A 25,489-nucleotide genomic window follows, 5' to 3' on the forward strand; every position below is an offset into this window, starting at 1 on the left:
TGAAAAATATTGTTTTTAATTATATGCTGTAAAGAGCCATATACATACATAGATCTATATGAAAACAACAATGTATTTAAGGTATTTAATTGGATAAGGATTAATGTTGTACCCATTTGTTGAAATCGCTTCGAAAATAAGCTATTAGTTGTCGTAAAAAGTAAATGACAAAAACTGTTATAGTATGGAATTGATAGCAAACTAAACGCGCTCCGAATCAATAAAAACTACTCAAAAACTGTATTTTAATTATGTGCGATTTACTAATATAGAACCTGAAAATAGCGTTTTATTTCGCTGTAAAATTGTATGTACATATAATTACATGGAATTCAGTACATACATAGATACATATGTACATATGTCCGAAATGAAATAATGCGAGCGATTCGTAAATACATACATATATACGTCACCATACGATGTAATTGAACATTAATGAGGTGTGGTGAGATTATCGCTTAACGCCTATTGCTTCATTCGGTTGACAGCGAACACACACACAAACAGCTTTTTTTGGAAAAAGAGCTGCTTTTGTTTAAACAATTTTGGTTAAATAACAAATAAATCAATTATTTTTTTTGATGCAGAACGAAAGTAAATATTTCAAAGTTAAACTTCAAGAAAGTTTCATTTTAATTGGTTGATTCGTTTATGATTTATGGCCGTGAAAACAAAAAAAATATGTTTTTTGCCACATTTGGACCGATTGCCACGCCCCCTTTATATATTTCTTCACATTATATAGATATAAACCTTCCTCTTCAATCAATCTATCTTTAAAAAAAAAACCGCATCAAAATCCGTTGCGTAGTTCTAAAGATTTAAGCGTATAAGGGGACATAGGGACAGAAAAAGCGACTTTGTTTTATAATATGTAGTGATATATAATATTAACATTGCCATGTTATGTTAAGATTACATTACATATGTTAATTTACATTGTATGTTAAATTACATTGTACAGGTATCCCTTGTATAACGCGGTCTTATACAACGCGGTTTCGATATAACGCGATTTGGAAAAATTAGGTTTCAGTACAACGCGAAATTTAGGCTTATATATATAACGCGAAGGGGAAAATAAATAATTATAAAATCTGGTAACACTAATTTGCGTACCACATGTTTATAATATGTAATGTATTTTTAATGTAAGCCGGGAATTACCCTTTTTGCCTTAGATAGATAGAATAGATATTAATCTAGCACCTTATTACGAAATTGAAAAGGAGCTTAAAAAAACCACCCACCAAAAACTGATAACAGATTTTGTAATTATAAAACCAGTAGAAGAACCACAAGGTCCCACAACTAGTTTCTTATCCAATAGCGAAAACTATGTTGAAGATATATATTCTGATGAAGCTATTGCTCCCCCAAAACGCCCACGTGCAAAGATCTTTGAAGACAGTGAAACAGATTAATTACCATATGAAGTTTGAAGAATAACAATAAAGTTTTTAATAAACCTTTAATTTGTTGTAGTTTGTTTTTAAATTTTTTAATGTGCACATAATTATTTAAATTTTGTTTTTTTAATTTTGAAATATGTATGTACATATGTATTATTATTCATATCTTGTGTTTTTAATTGTATAAGAAAGTCTGAACTTTAGTATTGAGTTGAAATATATGTGCATCTGTTATTTTGTATGTATTTTATTTAAAAAAAAAAAACCTATTGGAACATAACCCCCAAATTTATATGAAAACTATGTTTTAGATAACGCGGAATTACATAACGCGCAATTCTTCTGGTACGTAACTATCGCGTTATTCGAGGGATACCTGTATTTTAATTCCTTTTATTACCTTATCGCTCACTGAAGCATCTGATATCGTTACTTTGTTGTTCACCACGTTTAAAAACACTTAGGCGCAAGTAGATGTATTTACTCTTGCGGATAGTTTAGTTAAATTGTAGGTACTATAAATATTATATATTCCCCACCTCCTAGCAATTTTAATTATTTCAATTTATACCGCAATGAATCAACCCCCTAAGGTTATATACATATTTACCTGCATACATATGCAATTGTATAAAGAAAGTTTTAAAGAACTGAAATAAATTTCTCCATATGTAGGGTTTTTCAGTAAGAGCGCTTCAACTTTTGAACTTTTTTGAATAAAACACAAACGGTTTGACTTTTTTAACTAATTTTTACTGTAGACCAATGACTTCACATAACCCCAAAACGGGACGGCTTGTTAAATGGACCGTAAAATGGCCGTAATGCTCTTAAAGTAGCAGAAACATAACGATTGTTTTCATAAAAAATTTGCACAATTTGCAATCGTTGCTCAAGTGTGTAGCGTTCCATGATCAAATGTATACTAATGAAGTTTACAAATGACAAGCGAAAAAAAAAATATTGCGTCGTTCGCCCTCCCTATCGGAAAGAAGTTGAAGCGCACCTATTTAAAAACCCTATACTTATGTACATATTTAGCGGAATATTTAAAATGCATAACAAGTATTTATAAAATTGCATACATTTTGACAAAAAGTCATTAAATAATGTGCAGTTTTTCGTCATTTATAATCCCCCCGTAGTTTTTGATAAAATCGTCAGCACGGAAAAGTGTACTGAATTTCGTGTTTTGTTTCTAAACCTTCATACCTTCAAAATAAGATTTACAGCTAAAGGAATAATGGCACCACATACTTATACTGTAAACACATTAGGAGTGCCCTTAATTACATTTCTATGTTTTTCTTTAGGTGTATCAGTGTCCAATTGGAGTATATTTAAAATAGTTTTTTTAACAAAACTATTTATTCATTTCAAAAAGGCAACGACTCGAAACCACTATACTTATTAAAATGTGTACGATCTCATGGATGTTTCTGAAATCAAGATAGGAGAGTGAGCTCATGCTAAGGTTGGTACTCATTAGTGATACAAATCCCGAGATTCCGGTATTTTTCACTACCTTGAATTAATGACGACATCCGGAAAACCCTTAATGTCGAATTGAAGGAATTAAGAAATTTTTATTACAAATTTATTGATTACAATAAAATCTTTTCAATTTCCAAGAAACTGATTTTAATTTACTTATACTCGTATAGTAAATCGAAATGAAAACTGCAAAACGCTTCAGACTATATTTTATATAAAATTACAGCCTAAGTCGTTTCGTCAAGAAGATTTACATGAATGTGCTCATAATGTGCCCGATTGTATTGAAATGGAAAACATCAATATTTTTCTTTGATGGAGATAGGACTCACAAAAGTGTAAAAACTTCACTCTTTGAAACGCTTCATAAATAGGTTAAGACTTCATTTTTGTTTTGATTTTAATCACAGTAAAAATTAAAAACAACAATGGAGAAAATGTTATGCTGGAAAAAAAAATTAATAACTTAATTAGTTATGAGTTACTTAGAAAAATGTGTCTATAATTTTCTACTTATTCAATTTGATTGGGCGCATAACTATTTTAATGCTTTGTTCCCATGACTCGTAATTCGCTTCCCAATAACCGTTCGAACTACGTGATCCGCCATACACAATTTTGAGACCAAATTACCTCATTTGAAAGTAATTCAGACTCAATTACCTTGCGAATTACGAATAAATCGAAGAGTTCGCTAATTCTCTAATTTTTTATCGAAAATGAAGCGAAATTAGCTGTCAAGCCAAACCGAAAGAGTAAAACAAAACAAAATTAGTAAATGTTGAATAATAACGAGATGTTTTGTTTTAGTACTGGAAGAAAATTTCCTTCAAAGGCATCGTGCAATCAAATTGTACATTTTCAAATTCACCTTCACCAAATCCTTGGTTTTGCAACTCCTTTTTTGAAAGTATGTTGCTGTTGTTCCAGCAGCCACGCAGCTCGTTTATTTTTTCCCCCTTCTTTCGCCGGCTTGTTCTTATTTGCTGCCACTTTTTACTATTGTTGAAAATTGGAAAGAATAAATTAATAGAATCTTCGCTATAATATAAAGTGAGCACCTTTTATTTTAACTAAATTTTTTCTGCACCGATATTCGCAAGTAACAATGATGAAAAGCAAAAAACAAGAACGAAAAGCCGAAGTAAATTACGAATGTGTTGTGGAAACAGAGTAATTAACGAATTACTTAGCGAATAACTTAGAGAGCGAATTACGTGCCGTCATGGTGGAAAAATGCAGCGAATGTGAAAGAATCAGCTGATTGTTCCCGACAAACTTAGATTGTGTTGATTTTATACGAAAAAAATGTATACACTATGTAACTGTCATCTAAGTCTGAACAACTACAGATTGCACGAGGGTAGCCGAAGTTGCTCCTTAGTGAAAAGGTTTCAAAGGTGAGCTCTTTAACAGATCGTTATTCAGCTCTGAGCGAATTTGACAGAATCAGCTGATGGGCTGACGTCACTGGAGGTGTGTTACCAAAAAAAAACTTAGATTGTAATGGTGGTAGTGATATACGAAAAAAATCTACATAATCTTCACTCATGTTGTTTCGTTGCTATCTGAGCATCGCATGAATGGACGAGTGTTTCACACACTGAAATGTGAAATGGTCCTGCAGAATTCGGCTGCCGAATCTCCAAGTGACGTGGCAGCCAAAGTTCCCCACAAAATTTTTTCACCATAGCTGAAGGATCTGTTTGGTAGTCTGTCATCATTAGTGCGAACATAGTACTTTGGGCTACAACAAAGTATCCCGATCGTTTCTTCGCTCTCCTGCCAACTGATCCTTCTCCAATTGATATTTTCAACACAGAAAAGGCATCACTGTTCCTCTACCACCACCAGTAGGCAGACTTTCAGTGCTGGAGTATTTGTATAGATGCATACAGGCTACGTTGCTGTACAACTCATACTGCCCGTTGTTCGCATAGGAGTTGATGCATGCACCTTATCAGCTTTCAAGCTTAGGTTGCAGACACAGTAAAAGCGAAGACGAAGATAAGGACGTAGCTCCAACGTTCTTTTTGAAACTGTGCGGTACTGTTTGCAAAGACAAATCGCTTGCTGTGGTGAATTGTTTACATTTCATTCACTTGCTTACAACTGTGAAATAAACGCGAGTTACTTATATGAAATGTCGTTAGTGAAAGAGGATTAATAACAGCTATTTTTGGAAACCTTTACTGTGGGATCACATAGCGGAATAGCTGCTTTTGTTAAAGTTTGCGATTCTATATGGATGTGACACATCTCTTTCCCCTCCGCCAAATATCCCAAAAACAGAGGGCAAATAATTAAACATTTCCCATTTGGATATCTACCCTAAAGTCGCAAGAAATCTTTCAGCGACCATGATCGGAGTTTCATTGAAATTTAGCCATTGTTTTTCAATAAATGGTTCAATTTTGGCGAAATGTAAACAAACGTATTAATTAATATTTTTGTATTTTCGAAAAATGTCTATCCGTCTTGTCGTCACTCTTCATTTAAGTGGTCAAATTCTCCAAAAGTTTTCCTACACAGATTTATTTCGTGAATGGTTTCACTTTAGTTGTATTTATAGTTTTACTTTATTTTCCTTTACTTTTACGTTTAAAAAATGTTTTCACTTAGAAACAATTGCTCAACTGAAGACGAATCCATTTTAATTCTTACTGCATCTCGTCTCACTATTAACACTAAACCTACCATGGACGGGCCAAATGACCCATTTTAAACTTTTTGTCAGAAGTTCTTAGAAATAACATTATTAAATCGTCGTTTGCCTTCACGACTTTTATTAAAAAATACATCGAATGTATTTTTCAAGATTTACTCTTCTCTTTCTAATTGTTTTACCGAGAAATATATGTGATCTTAATAATATACATATACAGTAGGTTCTGTTTTTATGCGGTAGATACGTTCCGCAAGAAACAGCATAAAAAAAAAACAGCATAAAAAAAGCTACTAGTTCTATAGTAAAACTATAGATACGTTTCAAATGCTAAAACCGCATAAATCTGAAATAATGTAATAAAATCGCATAAAAAAGGGCACTAGTCCCATATTATTACTATAGATACGTTCCATAGACCGCATGAATCTGAAATAATTAAATAAAATCGCATAAACAAAATATTGTATCTTTGAAAATTATATCTTTATATATCTTCCATACTTGTAGGGTTAACATTTCTGATGTAATCTGTGATGAGTTTTTGCTTAGCTGGTTTAGAATCTTGTTTATATGTACAATTCCCGATAGGTCGACATGCATTTTGTAATTAAAAAAAAAACCGCACTATTTCAAAACCGCATAAAAAAAAGCCGCATAAAAACAGAACCTACTGTACAATATAATATTTTAAAGACGGGTCATTTGACCCACATTGGTAGGAATAGGAATACATAAAATTCCGGTACGTTTAGTGTTAACACTCGCCAGCTTGCCGGCAACACAAGTAAATCGTCTTCGGTTTCGCATCCACTCTGTCTGCAACTTAGGTATTACCTGCCAAAAAATTACCGACCTAATGTTTGTAAATATTTGTGTTGGATTATTGTATCGCTCAACAAAACGCAAATAACGTATAAATGAGATTTAGAACCGACTGTAAACATAATCCAACATATAAACAAAACATGCACGCACATGCATACAAATTAGTTGAGCAAATAAAATTTATGAGCAAATAAAATGATAAAATGATTGATGGCATTTGGTGGGCGGCTGATTTTTTTGTTTAATTTGCATGCGTTCAGCGTCTTCTAGTGGCACTTCCACAATCCATAAAGAGTTCAAGTGCACAATGTACATGTAAGTGATAACAAGTACTATTAGTGATATGTGCGTTTGTAGTACTGGGAATACATGACTTGCGAAGTATTGCAAATACATACATACATACATATATACATATTTACTTTCACTGGTTGTGAACAATTTTTTTTATTGATTTTGAATTCGCATTCTCAATTATTATTTGATCCGAGTCACTTTGTTTGGAAATATGCGCAAATGATTTACTGCACATGACTTCAATAAAATATCAATAGTGTTGGTACAAAGCAGAAAACATTTTAAATTGAAATACAACTTTTTATTGATGTTAACTACGCCACGCCCTCTTTATCTTTCTCATTTGTCACCACCAACATAATTACCACAACGATAAGTGAGCTGCGCAAAAACCAAAAACACAATTAATTTTGATGGTAATAATTGAAGTAAGCATTGTGATTTCACTTTAAATTATTCTTTTATGATTGTAATGAAACCGAACGTACATATATGCATAAGTATGTATGTATGTATGTAAATATGTATGAATACTTGTAATGAAGATATGAATAAACTGTCTGGGAATACTTATGTAAATATTTACCAAAATTTGCATGGATAGTAAAAGTGTCTCGGCCTTGTCACATTTAGGGCTATCAGTGAATTCGCAAAAATGGAGCAGTTACATTCCTATGTATATGTATGGATATTAGGGTGGGTCAACTCGAGTGGAACGATTTTTTTCGAATTCGAGTAGAATGAATGAGCAGAATGAACTGAAATAAAATTGAAATCAATAATTTACAAAACAGATCCTTGGGCAAAGAAAACTCAAGCAAAATAGGAAAATTATAAATATGTTGTTAATTTAAAAAATAATTAGGTTCAAAAAAATGTTAAAAACAAATTTTTGAAATAATTTTAAAATTTAGTTATTTTTGTTTTTTGCAAGTTTTATTGCGTATTTTCTTCCGTATAAAATGCTACCGAATATGTGCTTTATGTAGAATATAATTCGCAACATCGTATTGAATTTATTATCCAAAACTGCAATCAGTTTAAAAATTTTAATATATAACGGGAAGTTTTCTAGAAATCCTGATTAAAAAATTTTAAGTTTTCATAATAATTTTTCGAAATTTCTTAAATTTTTGTAAATTTTGTACAAACTTTGTACTACAAAGTCTGAAACTCTGATTTATAAGGATTTTGTTATGCAATGAACCATATTTTTATCAAAAATATGAAAATTTGGCATGAAAAATATTGCGAATATTGTAAAAAGATGTCATCCTTTCAATCCTAATTATGTGAGTCCAAGTGTATATTTTTTTTAAATTAGGGGGACACAAAACTTTGGAGCTATACTTTAATAGGTATTTTTTCTTATAATCCTATGTAGAATCCGTATCTGCTAGCAACGATGCAAAACAAAATTCTTCCGCCCTAATCTATGTACGATGAATACCCGTGTACAATGTCTGCATGAATATATCTGGAATGCGCGTAAAATTAATAAGAACAGATATGCAAAGCCATACGTACAGACATATTCTACGTACATACAAATATAAGTGACTAAGATAGTGCTAAGCTACGCGTGCAAGTACGTACCAGTCACTGCGAGTCAAGTCCGACGAGGCCAAGATGCGAAGATTTTAAATTGGATGCCTTTTCTAGCTATTATTACTTATAGATAAATACATCAAGTCACATGACTAGACAGTTTAAGTAAACTTTTTTGTTTTGGTCAACCGAAAGTATTTTAAATATGTATGTCAAAAAACTCCAGTTATCACATACGTACATATATATGCACCTATTCACAGCTTGTGTGCCCTGCAGGAAATCTATTGTGGGTGCGTTTATGCTGGAAACACGATGTAAATAATGCGGACCGCTAATCGGTTCTCAACGATTTAGAAGCAACCAGCTGATTGGCTGACATAACCGAGATCAATAGAGCGGTTTTTAACGAAAAGACTGAGATTGCTTGGCGATATACGAAAATATCAACACACTATACACCCACGGATGATAGATTTCTAGGTTTCCTATCAAAGCTATGATGAAACAAATTTTTTTGAGTGCAAAAAAAAAAATTTGGCTGCCACGTCACTTGAGATATGTTTAACAAAGTTTAGCTTGTAGAGGGTTTTTCAATTGACGCGGGTCGATTTTGGCGCCCTGTGGCAGCCATTTTGTTTTGGTGACATCTGTCAAATCTTTTGTTTATTATTCAGTTGTTTTTGCCAAATCATCATGGCATGTTACACGATTGAACAGCACGTTCAAATGACAAAACTTTATTATCAAAATAAGTGTTCATTAACGCGAACGTGGCGCGCATTGCGCCCATTTTTCGGTAGACGTGGTGGCCCTTCCAATGGACCTAGCCGACATGTGGTTCCAGTAGGACGGCGCTATGTGCTACACAGCATACGCCATTTTATTCCATTTCAACATCTACCCGCCCTTATTGAAAAGCCCTTTATTACTGATATGCCATGTAAATCAACACAGCCAATGATTATACCATGACAACGGTTTGTTTATGCGTTATTAAGAAGTGAGCTTTTGTTTAATTAAAATTGATAAGCCAGTAGTAACACACTTACATTTAGCCTTGCGTCTAACTCATATATAGCTGCGAAATGGTGTGCGAATGATGCTACGTGGTTTCCAAATTGTGGTTTACGCTCGCGCTGTAAAACTGTTCACTTCATTTAGATAAAAGTATGAATGTTAATTAAACTAAAACTCACTTTAAATAACGCACAATAAAATTACGCACTTTCGCACATCTGTATTCAGTTTCATTTTTCTTATATTCACAATGAATTCTAAGTATGATTTTATCAGATCATCATTTGAAATTTAGTTCACTCACGCATTAGAGGAGAGATTTTCTCTTCATAATCGGTAATGTATAGTTTTCGTTTAATAAATTTATCTACTGAAGTTCGCGTCAATCGCGCAGTTCACAATTTGAAATTAAGATAGAAAATTTTTAATTACAAATTTTAAAAAGTTAGGCATTTACATTTCCGTCGCAGCTCAGAAGAGAGAAATAGCGAAATCACTTATACCTTCTTGAATATGATTTAGGTGAAATCCTATTCTACACCCATCCCAGTTACGTATTGTTTCTTAAGTTTCCACAGGTTTGGTATAAGAGGTGAAAAATTCAAACCTGTTCTTTCTCTAAACGCGTACCCGATTTTCCTGCTGGGGTCTTACTCACTTAAACCACTACCTGCAATACATAAAGAGTTCATGTTTAACAATTGGCTGGGTTAGCCCGGAAGCCGGCTACTCATACGTCAGCAAAACAAAACGCGCAATTTTTTAAGCCAAACTTATTTTTAGTTTGGTAAAAACCTGCACGAACAATAAACTGATTGATTGAATAATCAATGAGCAGACTACTCGCAACAAAATTTTGTCAAAGTGTTTCTAAGAAGTAGTTTTCTTGCCAAAAAAACTGACCAGCTTTTTCAAGAATTTAATGTACTTAGCCATGTATGTATGTATGCACGTATATGTATATAAATAAGTACTTATGCACATGAACAAATTCTAATAAAATGTCTTACAATAAGCGAATGCTATTGTGCGGGTACTTATCCGATTAGGTGAGTGATTTTACAATTGATCACAAGTGGCTGCGATGCAATTAGCACATACATACATGCATAATAATAATTAATAATACAAATTAATATTTAAAAATAACTACATAGTGAAATGTATGCACGTGTACATAATTATTATATCTAATTGCATTTTAATAATCATAATTTCTTTTAAATGAAATGCATTCATATAAATCTTAACAGAAAAGTGCCACAATCCCTGCGTATATCTACATTTGTTTGTTTACCAACACTAATTGAGGTACGCTCCCCTTGGACAATGGTTGAGCAGAAAAAATCCCCATACGTAAAGTGTAATTGTTCCGCTAAGTAGTTGTCTGGAGCATTGCACTGCCGTCGCAGCAGACGTTTGCGAGCCGGTGAGGTGATGTAATTTTATTCTTTGAATGAATAATACATATTTTTCTTTATTATTATTTAACGGGTTATAATAAAAATCTGCACTACTTCTACACAGGTTTTCTCCCAAAAAATGTTGCGTTTTCATTGTCCGCTACTTTTTGCATGTTCGATTCTTAAAAAGTATAATCCGGCGAGAAAATTCTATGCTCAATTCTGAAAATGCCACACCCAACGAAGCGAAGGGGGGCAAATGTGAAATGGCTACAAAGCAGCAACATTTCCGGCGACATGTTGTACGCTTTTATCAAAAGAACATAAATAAAGATTACAAATTTACATGTGCCCATGTGAGTGTGAAGAGCGGGCCAAAAATAACTATTCAATCCTCAGACTTAAAGGCAACATAGTTCTGGAAGAAAACCTATCCGTAAGACTAAAACTTATGTCAAAAAAAGCAAAATGCTTTAACCTTTTATCAGTTAAAGTTTATGTTTAGGGCTCCTTCTTCGAAAAAGGATTTGACCGTGTATTTGTGTTTCCCACCAATTTGAGTGCAGTTTTAGTGAATAAAATTTACCAAAAAACATTATTCTCATTATTTCCAAGCATCGAAGCCGAAGGTGTGTAGAGTGGAAACGGCAAAATGGCATTGAAATGTTGGATTGGCTTTCACAGTCGTTTGATGCCAACCTATTAAAAATGTTTGATCAATAGTTAAGCAAAAACTCAAAGGCAAACAACTATGGATGGTTAAAGAGTTATCAGGCCAAATTTGGCTGATTTCGAGCTGATTACCTCCACAACGTGCGTAGAAATGAACACGGAGTATATCTGGAAGATGTGAAGCCATTATAGCTAATTAAATACATATATGTGTATATATAGCTCTAATTAATTAAACTGTAGCTAATCGTATTACTCAAATAGTTTCTATTTCAAATAGTTCAATAGTTTCCATTAAACAGACTGTACATCATACCAAATCAGTAAGATCACCTCAGCTTTTACACGCTAAATTTGAGTCATCAATATCTGAATACCAATTCTTTGTTTTCCTTATTCGTCTTGGGAACAGCTTATTATGTTGAATAGATATAAATAAATAAACAAATAGTTGCATGACAATACCCCCACTACAAGCAACATCCACTTTAACTCTCTTACTGCTATTTTCCTCTCTCGCTGATCTTCTCGTATCTTTAATTTCTCTAGTTTGATTTCCTCACAAAGCAGCTGATATTTCTGTTAAGTTAGGTAAGCTCTTTGCCTCTCAATACTTTACGAAAATTCTGTTTTACATTATCACTCTCGCCATTAGTTATGTTAAAGTTATATTTGCTTACACTTAGAAGAAGGCACTTATTTTCATGTATTAAATATTTTTATACTTACATATATGTCCTTATATTTTTATACTGTCCCAAAAAACGAGGCATTTAAACAGCTGCTAACTTCTGTTCTCTGGCAACAAAATTTTATTTCACATGAATAACCAACAGCAGTTACGAGTTAATACTAAAATAAGCATATCAAAATAAGGAGAACCGAAATAGGAAAATTTAGAATAAAAAAAGTCGTTAATGGAAGAAGATGCTTGCATAGAGAATTAAGAAGTAGTGGCGTTGTTGATTGAGGTGATAAAAACCACCTTCTTTCTTTAGAGCTTTAGTACTTCAGTTATTTACGCATTTCACTGTTAAAGCAAAGAATTTCGGTAAATTTTAATTTGAATACAGTTTTTAAATTCGACAAACTGCCACTTCTCACGAAATTTTAAACAGCAAATGCAATTGAAGCTGTGGCGAATAAATGTTGCTAGCATCACGTGGGCAACATGTTGCGTTCACAGCTTTTTATTGTGAAGTTTCACGCATATTTTATGGCGTGAATTTTTTTATGAATTTTGAGAGGTATTGCACGTGAAATAAGAGCTGAGTACTATTCGAAATACTTATTACTAAACAGATAATATTAATAATAATTGGCGTTTACACCTTTGTTGGTGGTTTGGCAAAGATCCTCCTCCCATTTGTGGTGTGTATCTTGATGTTTTTCTTCAAATAGAGGGACCTACAGTTTTATGTCGCCACCGAATGGTAGATAATTTTGTTACAAAACCTTATAAACTGCAAATACAAAATACTTACAGATAAGACTCAAAAGTAAATTTGATTTCAGCTTAGATAAAATTACAGATCTTGGAAGGCGAAATCAAGATCAAGTCCATTAAACATTCAATTAATTTGATTAAGAGTCATAATAATAAGGTCATAATTTAAATAATTTAATTTAAAAATTTTGAAATGCCACGGAAAATGAAAACACAATAACCTTTGGGGAGTATTGAAGCTTATCTGCTCTAGTAGATCTGGACAGTGATACCACAAACATTGTTGGAGATAAACACCGGTGAGGAAAGTTGATTTTAAATTTAATAGCTACATTTGCAGGCAACTGCCAGCTAATAACAACTAAGAAGCAGCAAAAATACTGCAAGATAATCTATATTATTAGCTACAACACTTTGGTTTGAAAAATGGGGCGACGATGTGAATAAAGACAAGACACAACATGTAATACACACGAAGAGAAAATCTGCCAGACATCCAATCCAAATTAACGGAAAAGACATAAAAGTACTTTCAAGTGCAAACATAGGTGGAAATAGCACATATTGAAAAAGAGGAATGAGATGAAAAACCAATTCCGACAACTCTAATAGCTACCAGGAAAATAATCAAGCCTCAGCTAATTTAATAAGCAAATAATATACTCGTATAAATCAGTAATACGACCGGCATAGGCATACGGACTGGAGATATATGGACTTCCAGTAAATCAAACCTACAAATTGTACAGAGAAATCAATCTAAGATACTAGGAACAACCACAAATGCAGATTGGTACATAAGAATAGACACATTCACTGGAGCAGTAAAGAGAAGCAGCAGTAAGCATATCATCCGACTACTGGAGTAAAAAGACATACAAATGAGACTACTACCGGGAATGGAACTTCAACGAAGATCAAAGAAGATCAAAGCGCAAAACACCCACAGATCTTGCTCGTATTTTAATATTATTATAATTGTAGGAATCCATGTTGTTTGTCCAGAGCAAAACGACAAAGCTGCGTTGAACTCTTTCTATCCTTTGGGAATAAACAGTATGAATTGGATTCGAAATTACCGAGTCGTACTCCACCTTTAGCTTCGCCAGAGAATTATAAAGCATTTTCCTAGTACAAGGGCTCGAAAAGTTTCGCCCATAACGTCCCAGAAGGCCAATATGGGAATAGGAAAGAAACGCAATTTTCATGTCGGTAGATCAATTCTTAATTCTTCAAGGGTCAAGTTTACAAACTCAATACAAATCTGACTATGCTTATGTAGTTCTGATCTTCCTTCATCTAGACGTCTACTGTTTTTCTGAGTCGAAACTAGGAAGATTGAGGAAGGAAATTCCGCAAGCTCTCAATATGCAGATACCATGGCTAAAATTTTCCCCTCGTCAACTCAAGAATTAGCATTTCTTTAATTGAAGTTTTGAGAAAGGCTAATAACGGAATAAATTTGATGAACTTTTACAATAAACTTTGAGCTTTTAAATTTTAATATTGGCGCTTGTAATGAGACTTCCCATGTGTCCGTACCTGCATTCGCATCATTGCTGCAATTTTTTCTCCGTATTTTATTCGCTTTTTGTGTATTTATGTATTCGTAAGAAGCGTGTACGTAAATTTAAGTCATTGTAATGTAAATTTATATAATACATACAAATATGCATTCATACATACCTACACATATACTATGCAGTTGAGCGCTGCCCTTTCTTTCGTTTGCACACATCCAGCTAGTGCGAGTATGTCGAACAAATAATTTTTTATTTCGCACAAGCCACTCAACGCAAGTTCATACCCTCGAGTAAATCGAACTGTCCCAACTTGGTGCAGAGCAAATGCTTTTGGCCGTCTACTCACTGCAGTTGTAGACTCCTATACACACAACAAACAAAATCGTGCCTTAGTCTACAGCCACTGCACTCTCCATGAATTTCTCGCTAGTTGAAAGACAGTTTCGTGATGATATAAAACCAGTTTATTGGTGCAACTACGAGTACCCATGCTTACAAATTTACCATAAGGGCACAATTCGGGGCGAATGGATTTTCTTGCTTGGTGCTGCCTCATCGTTTAACGCGAGTCCGGCTACAAAAAACTTGACTTTCACGTGACCGTATTCGATATTTACGTATAGTTTGTTTACTGTTGTTGTTGTTTTTGATGATATCACAACTTTTGTGCCCATTCTTTTGATGGTTGTTTTAACTTTTGTTATTGTCCATTATTTGTCTCTGCGACCGTCTGACATGGCACGTGAGCATCATATGGAGAGGAGCATGCGCAGGAAGTTGGATCAAAATTAAGTAAATAAACAAATAAGTGTATGTGCCATAGTGCGTGCTTATGTAAGTAATGAAAAATAGCAGTATAATACATACATACATACATGCATACCTATATTGGTGGGTAATGCAATCACTTACTGGCAATGAATATCAGAAGTAGCTGTTGCAACAGTCGCTGGAGACCTCGTAAAGTTAAATTATTTATGTATAAATGTGTGTCGACTGGACATGGGACTTTCAAGAATTATTCCTGGGCTATTATTATTATTTTTTTTTCAAAAGACCCCAAAAAAAGAAAGTGCATACGTACAGCAATTAAAATGCAAATAAGTAAAATATAAAATAAAATTAAGTTTTTTATAATTGTCACACCATGATACATAGGGTGCTACTCTGCTGGTAAATCTTGACGGCATTTCTTTATTAAATCCTGCACTTTTCGGAGGCGGTATAAAACTGTTATCACACTTCACAAATAGGAAGAAAAACTCGAAGGGGCGGCGAAGTGGTACCGCATTGGATTCCGTTTTTCAATATGTTTTCATATTTTAGGAAGTGTTACGAAAGTGCTTTGTAGCTACCAAAACCTGTGTGAAATTTCGTTTGAAAGTGAAAAATATACAATACATACAACTGGTGTTCTTTTTATATATTTCAGAGCATTTTGGTGCGGAGAACTCTTCAATTAATAGAAGAAAGATAAGAGATGTGTCAAATCTTATGGAGTTGCCATAGTGAGCTTAAGTGAGCTTAAGTGCTGCATCAAATTTTTGCGGAAGGAATTCCTTTTCTTCAGAGGAGGTAGAGTCATTATTATTATGACAGTAACTCACTCGTTGATCATACTTAGTAATATAGGAATATTATTTACGGCAATTTATTTGAATGGCTTCATAAAAATGTTGCCGGGATCGTTTAGCTGAGCAGTGTTTCTCTTTAAATCGCTGCTTTGATGTGGTCGCATTTTAAGATATATTATTTGCAAGAAATAGCAATTAAGTGCTTGAATATGATATAATCAGCTTAATTTTCCATTTTCAGATTACTTTGTCGCAGTGCAATTAGAAATGCAACTTTTGTAATAGTCTGTTAAATTACTTGCCAATAATTATCGTTTGTGGTAAATTGCGTTACCAACGGAACAATAAGAAAAAGTCTAAATATTTTCTTGAAACTGTAAAATGTTTAAAATGAAGCCCAGACTATTGAAACTAAATGTGAACTTTCAAATTTAAGGATGTTTTAAAGGAGCTGGAACTAAAACCAAATTTCTAAAGAAACCAACAAAAAGAGCCAAACTTGTCTCAAACGCACCAGTTCTCATTCGCGAATGCACGACAACCACAATTTTTTACCTACTTTTTCACTTTCCAACAAACTGCAATTACTTCTTCTTGTAATTTCTTCAAACCTCTTGTTCGTATTCGTGAACGTAAACGACACAGAAAATGGTGGAATGTTCACGTTGTTGAATAAATTCGTAGATGTATAAACATGAACGTTCTTAAATTAATATTTCCGAGCCCTGCTTATAACATAATTATTTAATACTACAATTCATGCAAATGAATAATTAAATAATAATAATATTTTTTTTTTTTTGACAAAATAAAACGCTATTAGCCACTTATTCCAATTAAGTAATTTACTATTTTGAATGTAAAAATTTTTTAATTGCACGGTGCAATTCAAAATTTGGGCAAAGGTGTGGACAGCTGGCCTTACTTAAACGGGGTCTAAATTCAATAGTGTCTTCTGTTTTATCAGATTTACTTCCATTTTCGAGAAAATGGTAATAGAAATGTGCTCAGATTCCCATATTTGAACAATCGGGTCTATGGAAGCTATATGTTTAAGTGATCAAATATTGATGCTTGTCAGAAATGACTGCGATTATATTAAAAACAGTCCCCTACAAAATTTTAGCTTTAAAACTGGGGTATTTATTTACAAAAAAGCTAAAATTCAAGTTAAATTGTTAAAAATCCACTAAAATAAAAACTAAAAAAATATTAAAATATATATATATATATATATATATATATATCATTATACTCAAGATGACGCTAAATTAATGACCCTTAATGATCCGGAAGAAGATTTATAATTTTTTCAAATGGCATCGTACGTATATCATCTTTGGCACTTGTGAACTAGACAGTTGCAGTATACAAAAAAAATAAGCAATGGAGTGCATAAAGAACAAAATAAAGATTTCCATCACTAAAAACTTTTTTTTTAAATAAATTTTGTTGGTGATTAATTTTGCGCCACCTTGTAGAGTAGTAAGTTTTAAACCATTTTCTCATTTAAAAATGTATAATGTAAGAACATTTTCAAATACCGTTTTCTCTAAAACTTTAGTAAATCTGACAAAATGGGGGATGTCATTGAATTTAGAAATCCTCAATTAAGTGGGAACAACTTTCAGAACCCTCACTCAATACAAAATTTTTAAATCCGAGCACTGTGTTAATTGTGTCGGTTTTAATAAAAGAGAACTTTTATCGATCAACGATAATGTAAAAGTGCGTTTCAGAAAGAAAGCTTCGTTTGACAAATATAGTCATTACTCGTAATCTTTAATGATCAGTTAACAAAAACATTTCATTGACTTTTTTTCTGCGCATACATACAAATCTTAAATTTTGTTAATTTACGTACAATATATTAAGGTACGAATTGCCGTACTTCGATTGCACTTCGTTACTTTTCAATGCGACATAATGATCATTAAGAAATGCAGTAATACATATAATATTGATCAAAAGAAATGTTTCTGGATGGAAATAGAAAAAAAAATAATTATTCAATTTTGTTTTTGAATAACGTTACTTTACTTTACTAAATAAAAAAAAATTTTATTTCGATCTTTATGGATTCCATTACTTGTCTGTTTGTTTAAAGTACTTCAGCTGTCTAGTTCACAAGTGTCAAATATGATTGCAGAAATTATAAATCTTCCATTTACAAAAATTATAAATCTTCCGATAGGATGATTAATTTTGTGCCACCTTGTAATATTAAGAATTTCGAAAGCAATCAACATTATTTTTCAAGCCGCACACACTAAAGTTCTAAAAGTTGCATACTAATGCAAAATGAGGTCAAATCTTGAACTACTGAATCATCAACCACTGATTCACTAGCCAAATTTATAACTCCAATCGATGTGTGTGCTTCCCCACAAAGTTTGCTTTCAACTTTTCATTGCGGCTTTATCGTCTTTTCCGAAAAACGTCTACCTCGGCTTAAATCAATTTTTTACAACAAGTACTAAAATTACACGTTTGCGCATCTTTAATATAATTCGTGGAATTTCTTAAGAGAAAGCCTCGATAAAAGGTACGAGTATAAGTAGAAACTGGCCACGAATTTGTTTGTTTCTTTTTTCTTGTTTTCGAATGTGCATTTTATCCAAAATAAAAGAGAGTTCGTTGCACCAAGATTTGGATCGCACTGAAACGGAAATTTCTGCATTAAAATATTCGTGAAGTGGATTAATAAAACCTGGTCGGCGGTTAAATAAGCCTTACAGTTTTTATTTTCGTCTTCTTAAAGCCATTAATTTTGAATTTCGTTGTCACGTGACGTAAATGCCACAATTCCTTTGCTCTTCTTCGGGACAAAGTACAGTATGCAATAAACGTCCATGGTAAACATTAAAATTTTGCACAAAGGCCACAGACGATACATTTTCTGACCAGCGCTGCGCTTTTTGCGCACATACACGCCTAATGACTTGCATGATTGTGAAATCGAAGTAATTTTCGTTATACTTAATTTCGTATTACTTAATTGGTTGTTTTTATAAGTACTTCTTTTTTTTGTTTTGCTAATTAGCTTTGTGACATTAGAACATTCGAGTTACTCACAATTGCTTTGGCTCTAATTATTAATTACAGCCAGATGGAACTGAAAAACAAGGAAGTGGTTAAAATAAATTCAGTGGCTGCCTTTTTGACCCTTAGGTGCTCGCGCTTTCAGCATTTTGAGGCATGCGAGAAGTTGTTTAAAATTGAGAAATGTTTATCTAAATTTTTCCAAAGTTTTATTTTTGTCTAAACTGCAAGAGTTAAACAACTTTTAGACTCTTTAAAGTTGAAATACATGAAATTAAACATATGAATCTAACTGTGAATATTAGTACGAATAATAAGGGTAATAAGGGTTAATAAGGGTAAGAATAATAATATGAATCTAAATAAATATAAATGAAAATGAATTGGCCAGGGGCACATTTGCCGTAACGTTGATTCTCTAGATTAGAAGTTTTCCTCTTGTAAATACCTCGTAACGTAAGCCCTACAGTATAAGAGATACTTCTAATAAATCTTCTTCAATAGTGTTTCCCAGAACTCTTCTTCCAATCTGTGGCATGCATCTTGATATTTTTCCATAAATGGAGGGACCTACAGTTTTAAGCCGCCTGCATATGGCAGATGGGTTTTTTCTGAGGAACTTTTTCATATCAGAAATACACTCGGAGATTTACCATTGCCTGCCGAGGAGCCTTAGAAAAATTATTTTCTATAATTTTGGTGTTTCGTGCCCATAATGGGTTTCGAAGCCGCACACTACCGACAAGTAGTCACGTATAAATCGATTCGACTACGGTGGCTCAAAGCTAAATAATAACAAAGGTAGTGAAATTCAGTCAAGACAACTTTAGCTAAGACTGCCAGGCCACCAAAAAGAAATTTTCTCGCTGGCAGCCAAGCTGCTATGAAATGTTTCCAATTTAACAGTACAACACCAATCCTTTTGAACTTAGGAAGTTCTGAATGAGCATCACGGGTTTCAGGTTACAGGCGCATTCCAGGATGTCGTTTCGCAAACAGAATGGTATGGAAAAGGATCAATTTACCCTTTACTCTTACTAAAATGCAAGCATACTAATTAGTATTATTTTGCAATCAATCCAAAATTGGCACCGACGGATTCAATTAGTTCAGCTTATGAAGGAGCCACAAAAGATGCTTGATCTGTCTTTCCTTGACACTTAAAACCAATTTATCTGTCAAACCTGTGGTTTTAAACATTTAAATATTAGCACTTATTAGAATACAAAACGCCGACATAGACAAACCAGCTGCCGCCACAATAACCGCATCGACTTTTACGGAAAGGCGAAATTACGCATGATTCACGACATTCACGCTTCATGTAGACACTACTTTGTTCTTGTCGAATTTGACAATGCAGTGACGTCAGTACAATAAACAATTTTTTGTTTACAAGTTAATTGTTTATGAATATTAAGTAAATGGTATTGGGATTTTGAACTTTTTTTAAATTAAACAAATAATAATAAATAAGTGCGGCGTGTTAAATTGCGAACGCACGAACGGATTTTTGCTTTCCCTGCTGATGACGCTGTGGCAAGAATGTAGGTAGAATTCTGCCGGCAAGATAACCCATTTAATTTGAGCTCGAGCGTGATTCGCATGAATTACTTCACGGACAGCCATCAACAAACTCTTTAATCAAGCAATTAATTTATTTATTACAATTTGACATTGCCTAAGCCACAGTTGCAAATAAATAAAAAAAAGAAAGGTGCTTGTGTTTGACAGTTTCCACTTCCCTTCGCTTGCTCTGCCTCTTCGTTTTGTTTGCTTTTTTTGTGTGCTGACATCACGATACTATCATTATTGGGCTCTATGTAATGGAATTGGACCTAGGAATGGAGGGCAAAATATCTTGATCGCTCTATGCCCAGCGAAAGGTATATAATAGCATACTCGCTACTGCATATACTCGGCAAGGGGATTGAGCTTGCCTCGAAAGGCTTTTAGCTGAGACACAGAAGCAAAAATAAAGTGGAAATTGTAGTTACTATATCTGTCACTAAGTCATAGCGAACTTTTTACGTAATTTGTATAGCTTTAGGGGAACGTAAGGGTAGATTGAAGATCTTCTGATTTAAGTTGTATCGTAATGGGTCAAGCAACTTAAGTCCACCTCCTGCGGTCAAATTCCCCCTCAAATACCCCCTCTTTTCGTGGTAAAGTGTTGAAAAAGAGAAGCAAATTTTCACGTCAAGACAAAAAGGTAAATTACAGAAACTGCTGCGGTTTGTTTGATTGACTTCCCGTTGTTTTTTTTCCCCCTTTTAAATTCAGTCACTCTAAAATTATCTGCATTTACTACTTCAACATAAAAAATCGAAAACTGCGAAAGGTGGTGGGATTGACCGACTGGCTCCATTGAAACTGAGTCATTTAAAACTAATTAATTATAAAGGCAGCGTTCTTGGTTTGTAAATACTGAGAATCCTGAGTTGTTGTTTACTACACAAAGTATATTTTTACTCTTCTTTTTAATCAATTGCAACTTTTGAATGAAATCATTCTAAATACACGCCGTACTTGCGGGCTTTGTAACGAGCGTCGAGTTTCTTCAATTCCGGCCAGGCGCATCTTATTTTTAAACACCTGCAACAGCATTGCAATACCTTGTTTTTGTAATATGTGGTATCAGTGATTTTACGTAACAAGATCTTATTGTGCATAATTGATTTTCTTCTTATAAGTATGACAATAACAGGTAGCAACAACAACCGGAGCTGATTAAATGCGTCACAAGCTTTTATGCAAGTCTGGTAAATTTTTGATCACACGAACACTTATATTACGGTACAGAGGGTTTGGGGCGAATGTGAAATGGCAGTTGTGATTTTCATAATTACAGCATCACATGGCAAACATTCCAACTGAAGTGACATGTTTTTGCTGTCTTCCCAGAGTTGTTATTAAAATCGCGTTATAGTAAGCTTAATTGTTCGTTTTTGTGTTTGAGTCAGTAGCTGAGCCGATTGAAGGTATTGCGGCACGTGCTGCTGTTGCCACCCATAATTCCCACAATGACTGACAATAGCAGTGGCTTTACAAGTGCAGCACGCTTTTCTTGCTTACGTTTCAAGGTCGTGATTCAAGTTTGATCAAGTGTCGATCGGTGGGAGAGTTCACACGATCACTTAACGAATGTGGATATAAAAAATGTCCTCTAGACAAGAAACCATAAATGGTTCAATTTTCATAAGCACTTTTTAAGTACAACTGAAATTATTTAATTTCGCGGGAAAGCGCATTTAGATTCTAAACTCTGAAAGCTAATCAAAGTACGCTGCTAATGTCAATCTATATTTAATTAATTTTGATTACTTTTTAATTCCGCCCACTGGGTTGTGGTGATTGCTGATATTCACTTGTTGGTAGTGTAATTTCGTAAGTTGTAATTATGTATGTATGTAGCATATATATACATATGTACATTTGTGAATTACCTCCAAGTGTTAAGTGCGCGCACGTTCTGCTTTTTTTCTTTCTTTTTTGTGCTCCGCGGTCGTGATCAGTATTGATGAACGAATGTATGAACGAATTACGGCTCGCCGATAAAGCCTCCTCACTCAGCAGGTGAACTGTAGGCACACACATTCAGCTGTGCGCCCGCCATTGACCATAAAGGGTTCGGCTTTGAGATGTTAATGAACAATGATCGTGCGACTAAACCAACTTACGAGTCGATTTCGGTTACAAAAACCACCTATTAAAAACGCAGTTACAGGCAGTTGCAGACAGACGTGAACTAATTTCAGCTGCTGCTGCTGCTGTTGTTTTCGCTGCATTCCGAGTGTCAAGTTCGTGTATACGGGATTTCCGCAATTTCCAGAACTGATACAACCGTTCAAAGAGCTGCAAGATCGCCGTAGTTTTTACACTTGACACGCCCTGAGATTGTGGCATTCGCGTACTCGACGTTGAGTTAGTGACACACGTTTAACGCCGGTAATCCTCGCAAAACATACCCGTGCCTACTTAAGTGATAACAAATTATACCTCCTCGTACTTGGTGTATTGCATGCTTTAGTGTACGTAAATCAAAACTTACAAGCTTTTATAATCTGTATATCTGGTTAAATAATATAAGGACACGCGTGTTAATATACTACTCAAGTAATTCTAAATAAAGTGGTTTGTTCTTCTTTTTAACTCTTCAATTGCAGTGTAAACAAATTATTCTTAGTGAATTGATAAACGCACCAAATTCACACTAGTCGACAAATGACTTCAGACAGATTGAGTACGGTGAACCCCAGTGGTCAAGGCAACGACAATTACGGCTTGGAAGTATCCGTAGATATACCACCAAATGGTCTATATTCGGGCAGCAGTGATTGTATAATCCAGGATGATGATCCCAAAAATAAACGCGGCTGTTGTAATACAACTGGTGATTGGCTAAATCGCACTGCTTCGAATGTTTTTCGCAAAAAAACGCTCTACAAACGGTTGCCAATTCTAGAGTGGTTACCCAAATATGATCGGCAGGATTTTGTCGGTGATTTGGTGGCTGGTATAACCGTCGGTTTAACTGTGATACCTCAGGGATTGGCTTATGCAGGCATAACAGGTCTTGACCTACAGGTGAGTGTAATGAAATGTTTGTATGTTAAAATGTGATAGCATAAGTGATATAAAAAGTTAAGAAGAGTTATGAACTATAGTTCGGTTTTTACCAATGCTTATGTGGATAGTGCATGCAGCAAACCTTGATCTAAGGAGTTCAATGATCACTGTCTTTTTTATTTTTTATTTATGCAGTCTGTGATAAATATTACAATCTTAGGTACTAAATTTAGCCTATATAATGTAGAAGACATTTTTACGTTCAAGCGAGCAATAGTTCTTTGCTGGCAATATTAGCTACAAGCTAACTAAAATAAAAGAAAAATAAACTACGCACTATTTCCTTTGGAAGAGATGGAACCAAACGCGAAATATTATTTTATTCAAAAAATGTTTTCCTTAAATGAGAGTTTTTGTAGTAAATTGAACTGCGTATACCCATGCAAACTCTTGGAAAGTGTCTAAGGTTACGAGTCGGTACATTGAAATGTAGAAATCATAGCTACTCGCAGTATAATAATCACTGTAAATTAGGGTCAATATGAAAATAATTCTTTCTTTCTCAATATAAATTTGTCTATCTTCATAACCGCAGAGATATAATTGGCGTATTTTTCTTGGTTAAAATACTGCATGAAATGGTCAATGAAATAAGTCCGTGTTAGCATGCTTCTGGTTAGTTTTTGTAATTTGGAATACTCCATTAAGGGCTGATTTCTCAGCTAAACTCTACCATGACAACCAACTTTAATGCGACGATTAAATACATTTTGGGTCTCTTTTAAAGTCTATTAAATTTTCTTGACGGTATTTAAAGGATCGTTGGTATGCCCTTTAAAATTCGTAGTAAGGTTTAAATAAAACAAATTAACTAAAGCGAACTAAAATTAATTACTGTAGCCTGTTGAACCATCCATGGCTGTTTGGAAACGCTCTACGATAGATTAGGCGGCAGAGGGGTTTTACGTGCTAACTATAGTATATATGAAAGAATCTTGTGCACGGCTCATATCTAGGAAGTCTACATCTCGTTCCATATTTTCTATCAAAATAAACGATTGTTTTTTGAGGGATGGATCATGAAATTCCAGAGTACATTATCTACAAATGTGCACCTCTTGCAAGACGAAGATTCGTACACCTAAGTATGGCGACTTTAAATCCATTAGTAATATTGGACAAAAAGCCTGAAAAGGTACACAAATTCATCAGAAGCAGTCATGCACAATATACAACATCAGATGTCACAGTGCATAATACACCATTAATAATAATTATTATGAAACTGATATAGGTTTTGCATCAGTTAACTGGTGCAAATCCATGACTTCTTCCTTTAGAAAAGGAATCAAGCGTTCAAAGATTTGCTCATGAAAATTTTTATATATTCGATTCCTTTATGGTTAATTTCCTGGTAATAAATTTTCACGAATTTATCAATGCTGTGTCGTATAAATATCTATAAATGCGATGTATGCATGTAAATGTAAGCTAGTTAATTAGCTAAATTAAGGAGTTTTTAGCTTCAAAGCTAATAATTTGTTACTTTAGATTTACCTAACAATATAACATTTACATGTACATACAGGGTTTGATTGAAAAGTAATGAACCTTATTTTTTTTTAAGCAGTTTTATTAAACCTTTTGGCTTGTACAACTAATTTTCCTCAAAATAGGAGCCCTGAGCGTCAATACACCGCTGGTAGCGGTCCTTCCACTGCAGGAAACATTTTTTCAACTCATCCGCCGGAATCGCGTTCATTTCGGCAGTCACAGCTTTTTGGATCGCCTCGATGGAGCCGAAACGCCTCCCCTTCAACTTTCTTTTCAGGCGCGGGAACAAGAAGAAGTCCGGAGGGGACAGGTCTGGGCTGTAGGGAGGGTGGGGAAGCACCGGCACCTCCATCTTGGCCAAAGCAGAGGTGCAGAGGAAGGCGGTCGTTTGCTTCGTCGAAGGCCTTGCAGGTCGCTGTTCGTCTTCGACGTCCTCCC

General features: G+C 34.1%; 1 protein-coding gene across 2 annotated transcripts in view; it reads left to right on the top strand.

The window, feature by feature from the left end:
* The window catches only part of LOC128871987 (sodium-independent sulfate anion transporter), a 47,025-nt gene that overhangs the window by 13,948 nt on the left and 7,588 nt on the right, over positions 1-25,489 (top strand). Inside the window, exons 1-2 of one of the 2 annotated variants that reach the window (XM_054114222.1) lie at positions 22,748-22,959; positions 23,095-23,515. In XM_054114222.1, coding sequence (XP_053970197.1) covers positions 23,153-23,515 — 363 coding nt within the window. In that variant the 5' untranslated portion in view covers positions 22,748-22,959; positions 23,095-23,152. Of the gene's footprint in view, positions 1-22,747; positions 22,960-23,094; positions 23,516-25,489 lie in introns of those variants that run through there. The other variant, XM_054114223.1, reaches the window with a different exon arrangement.

This window comes from Anastrepha ludens, chromosome 2, assembly GCF_028408465.1.
Source record: "Anastrepha ludens isolate Willacy chromosome 2, idAnaLude1.1, whole genome shotgun sequence".
Taxonomy (NCBI): Eukaryota; Metazoa; Arthropoda; class Insecta; order Diptera; family Tephritidae; genus Anastrepha; species Anastrepha ludens.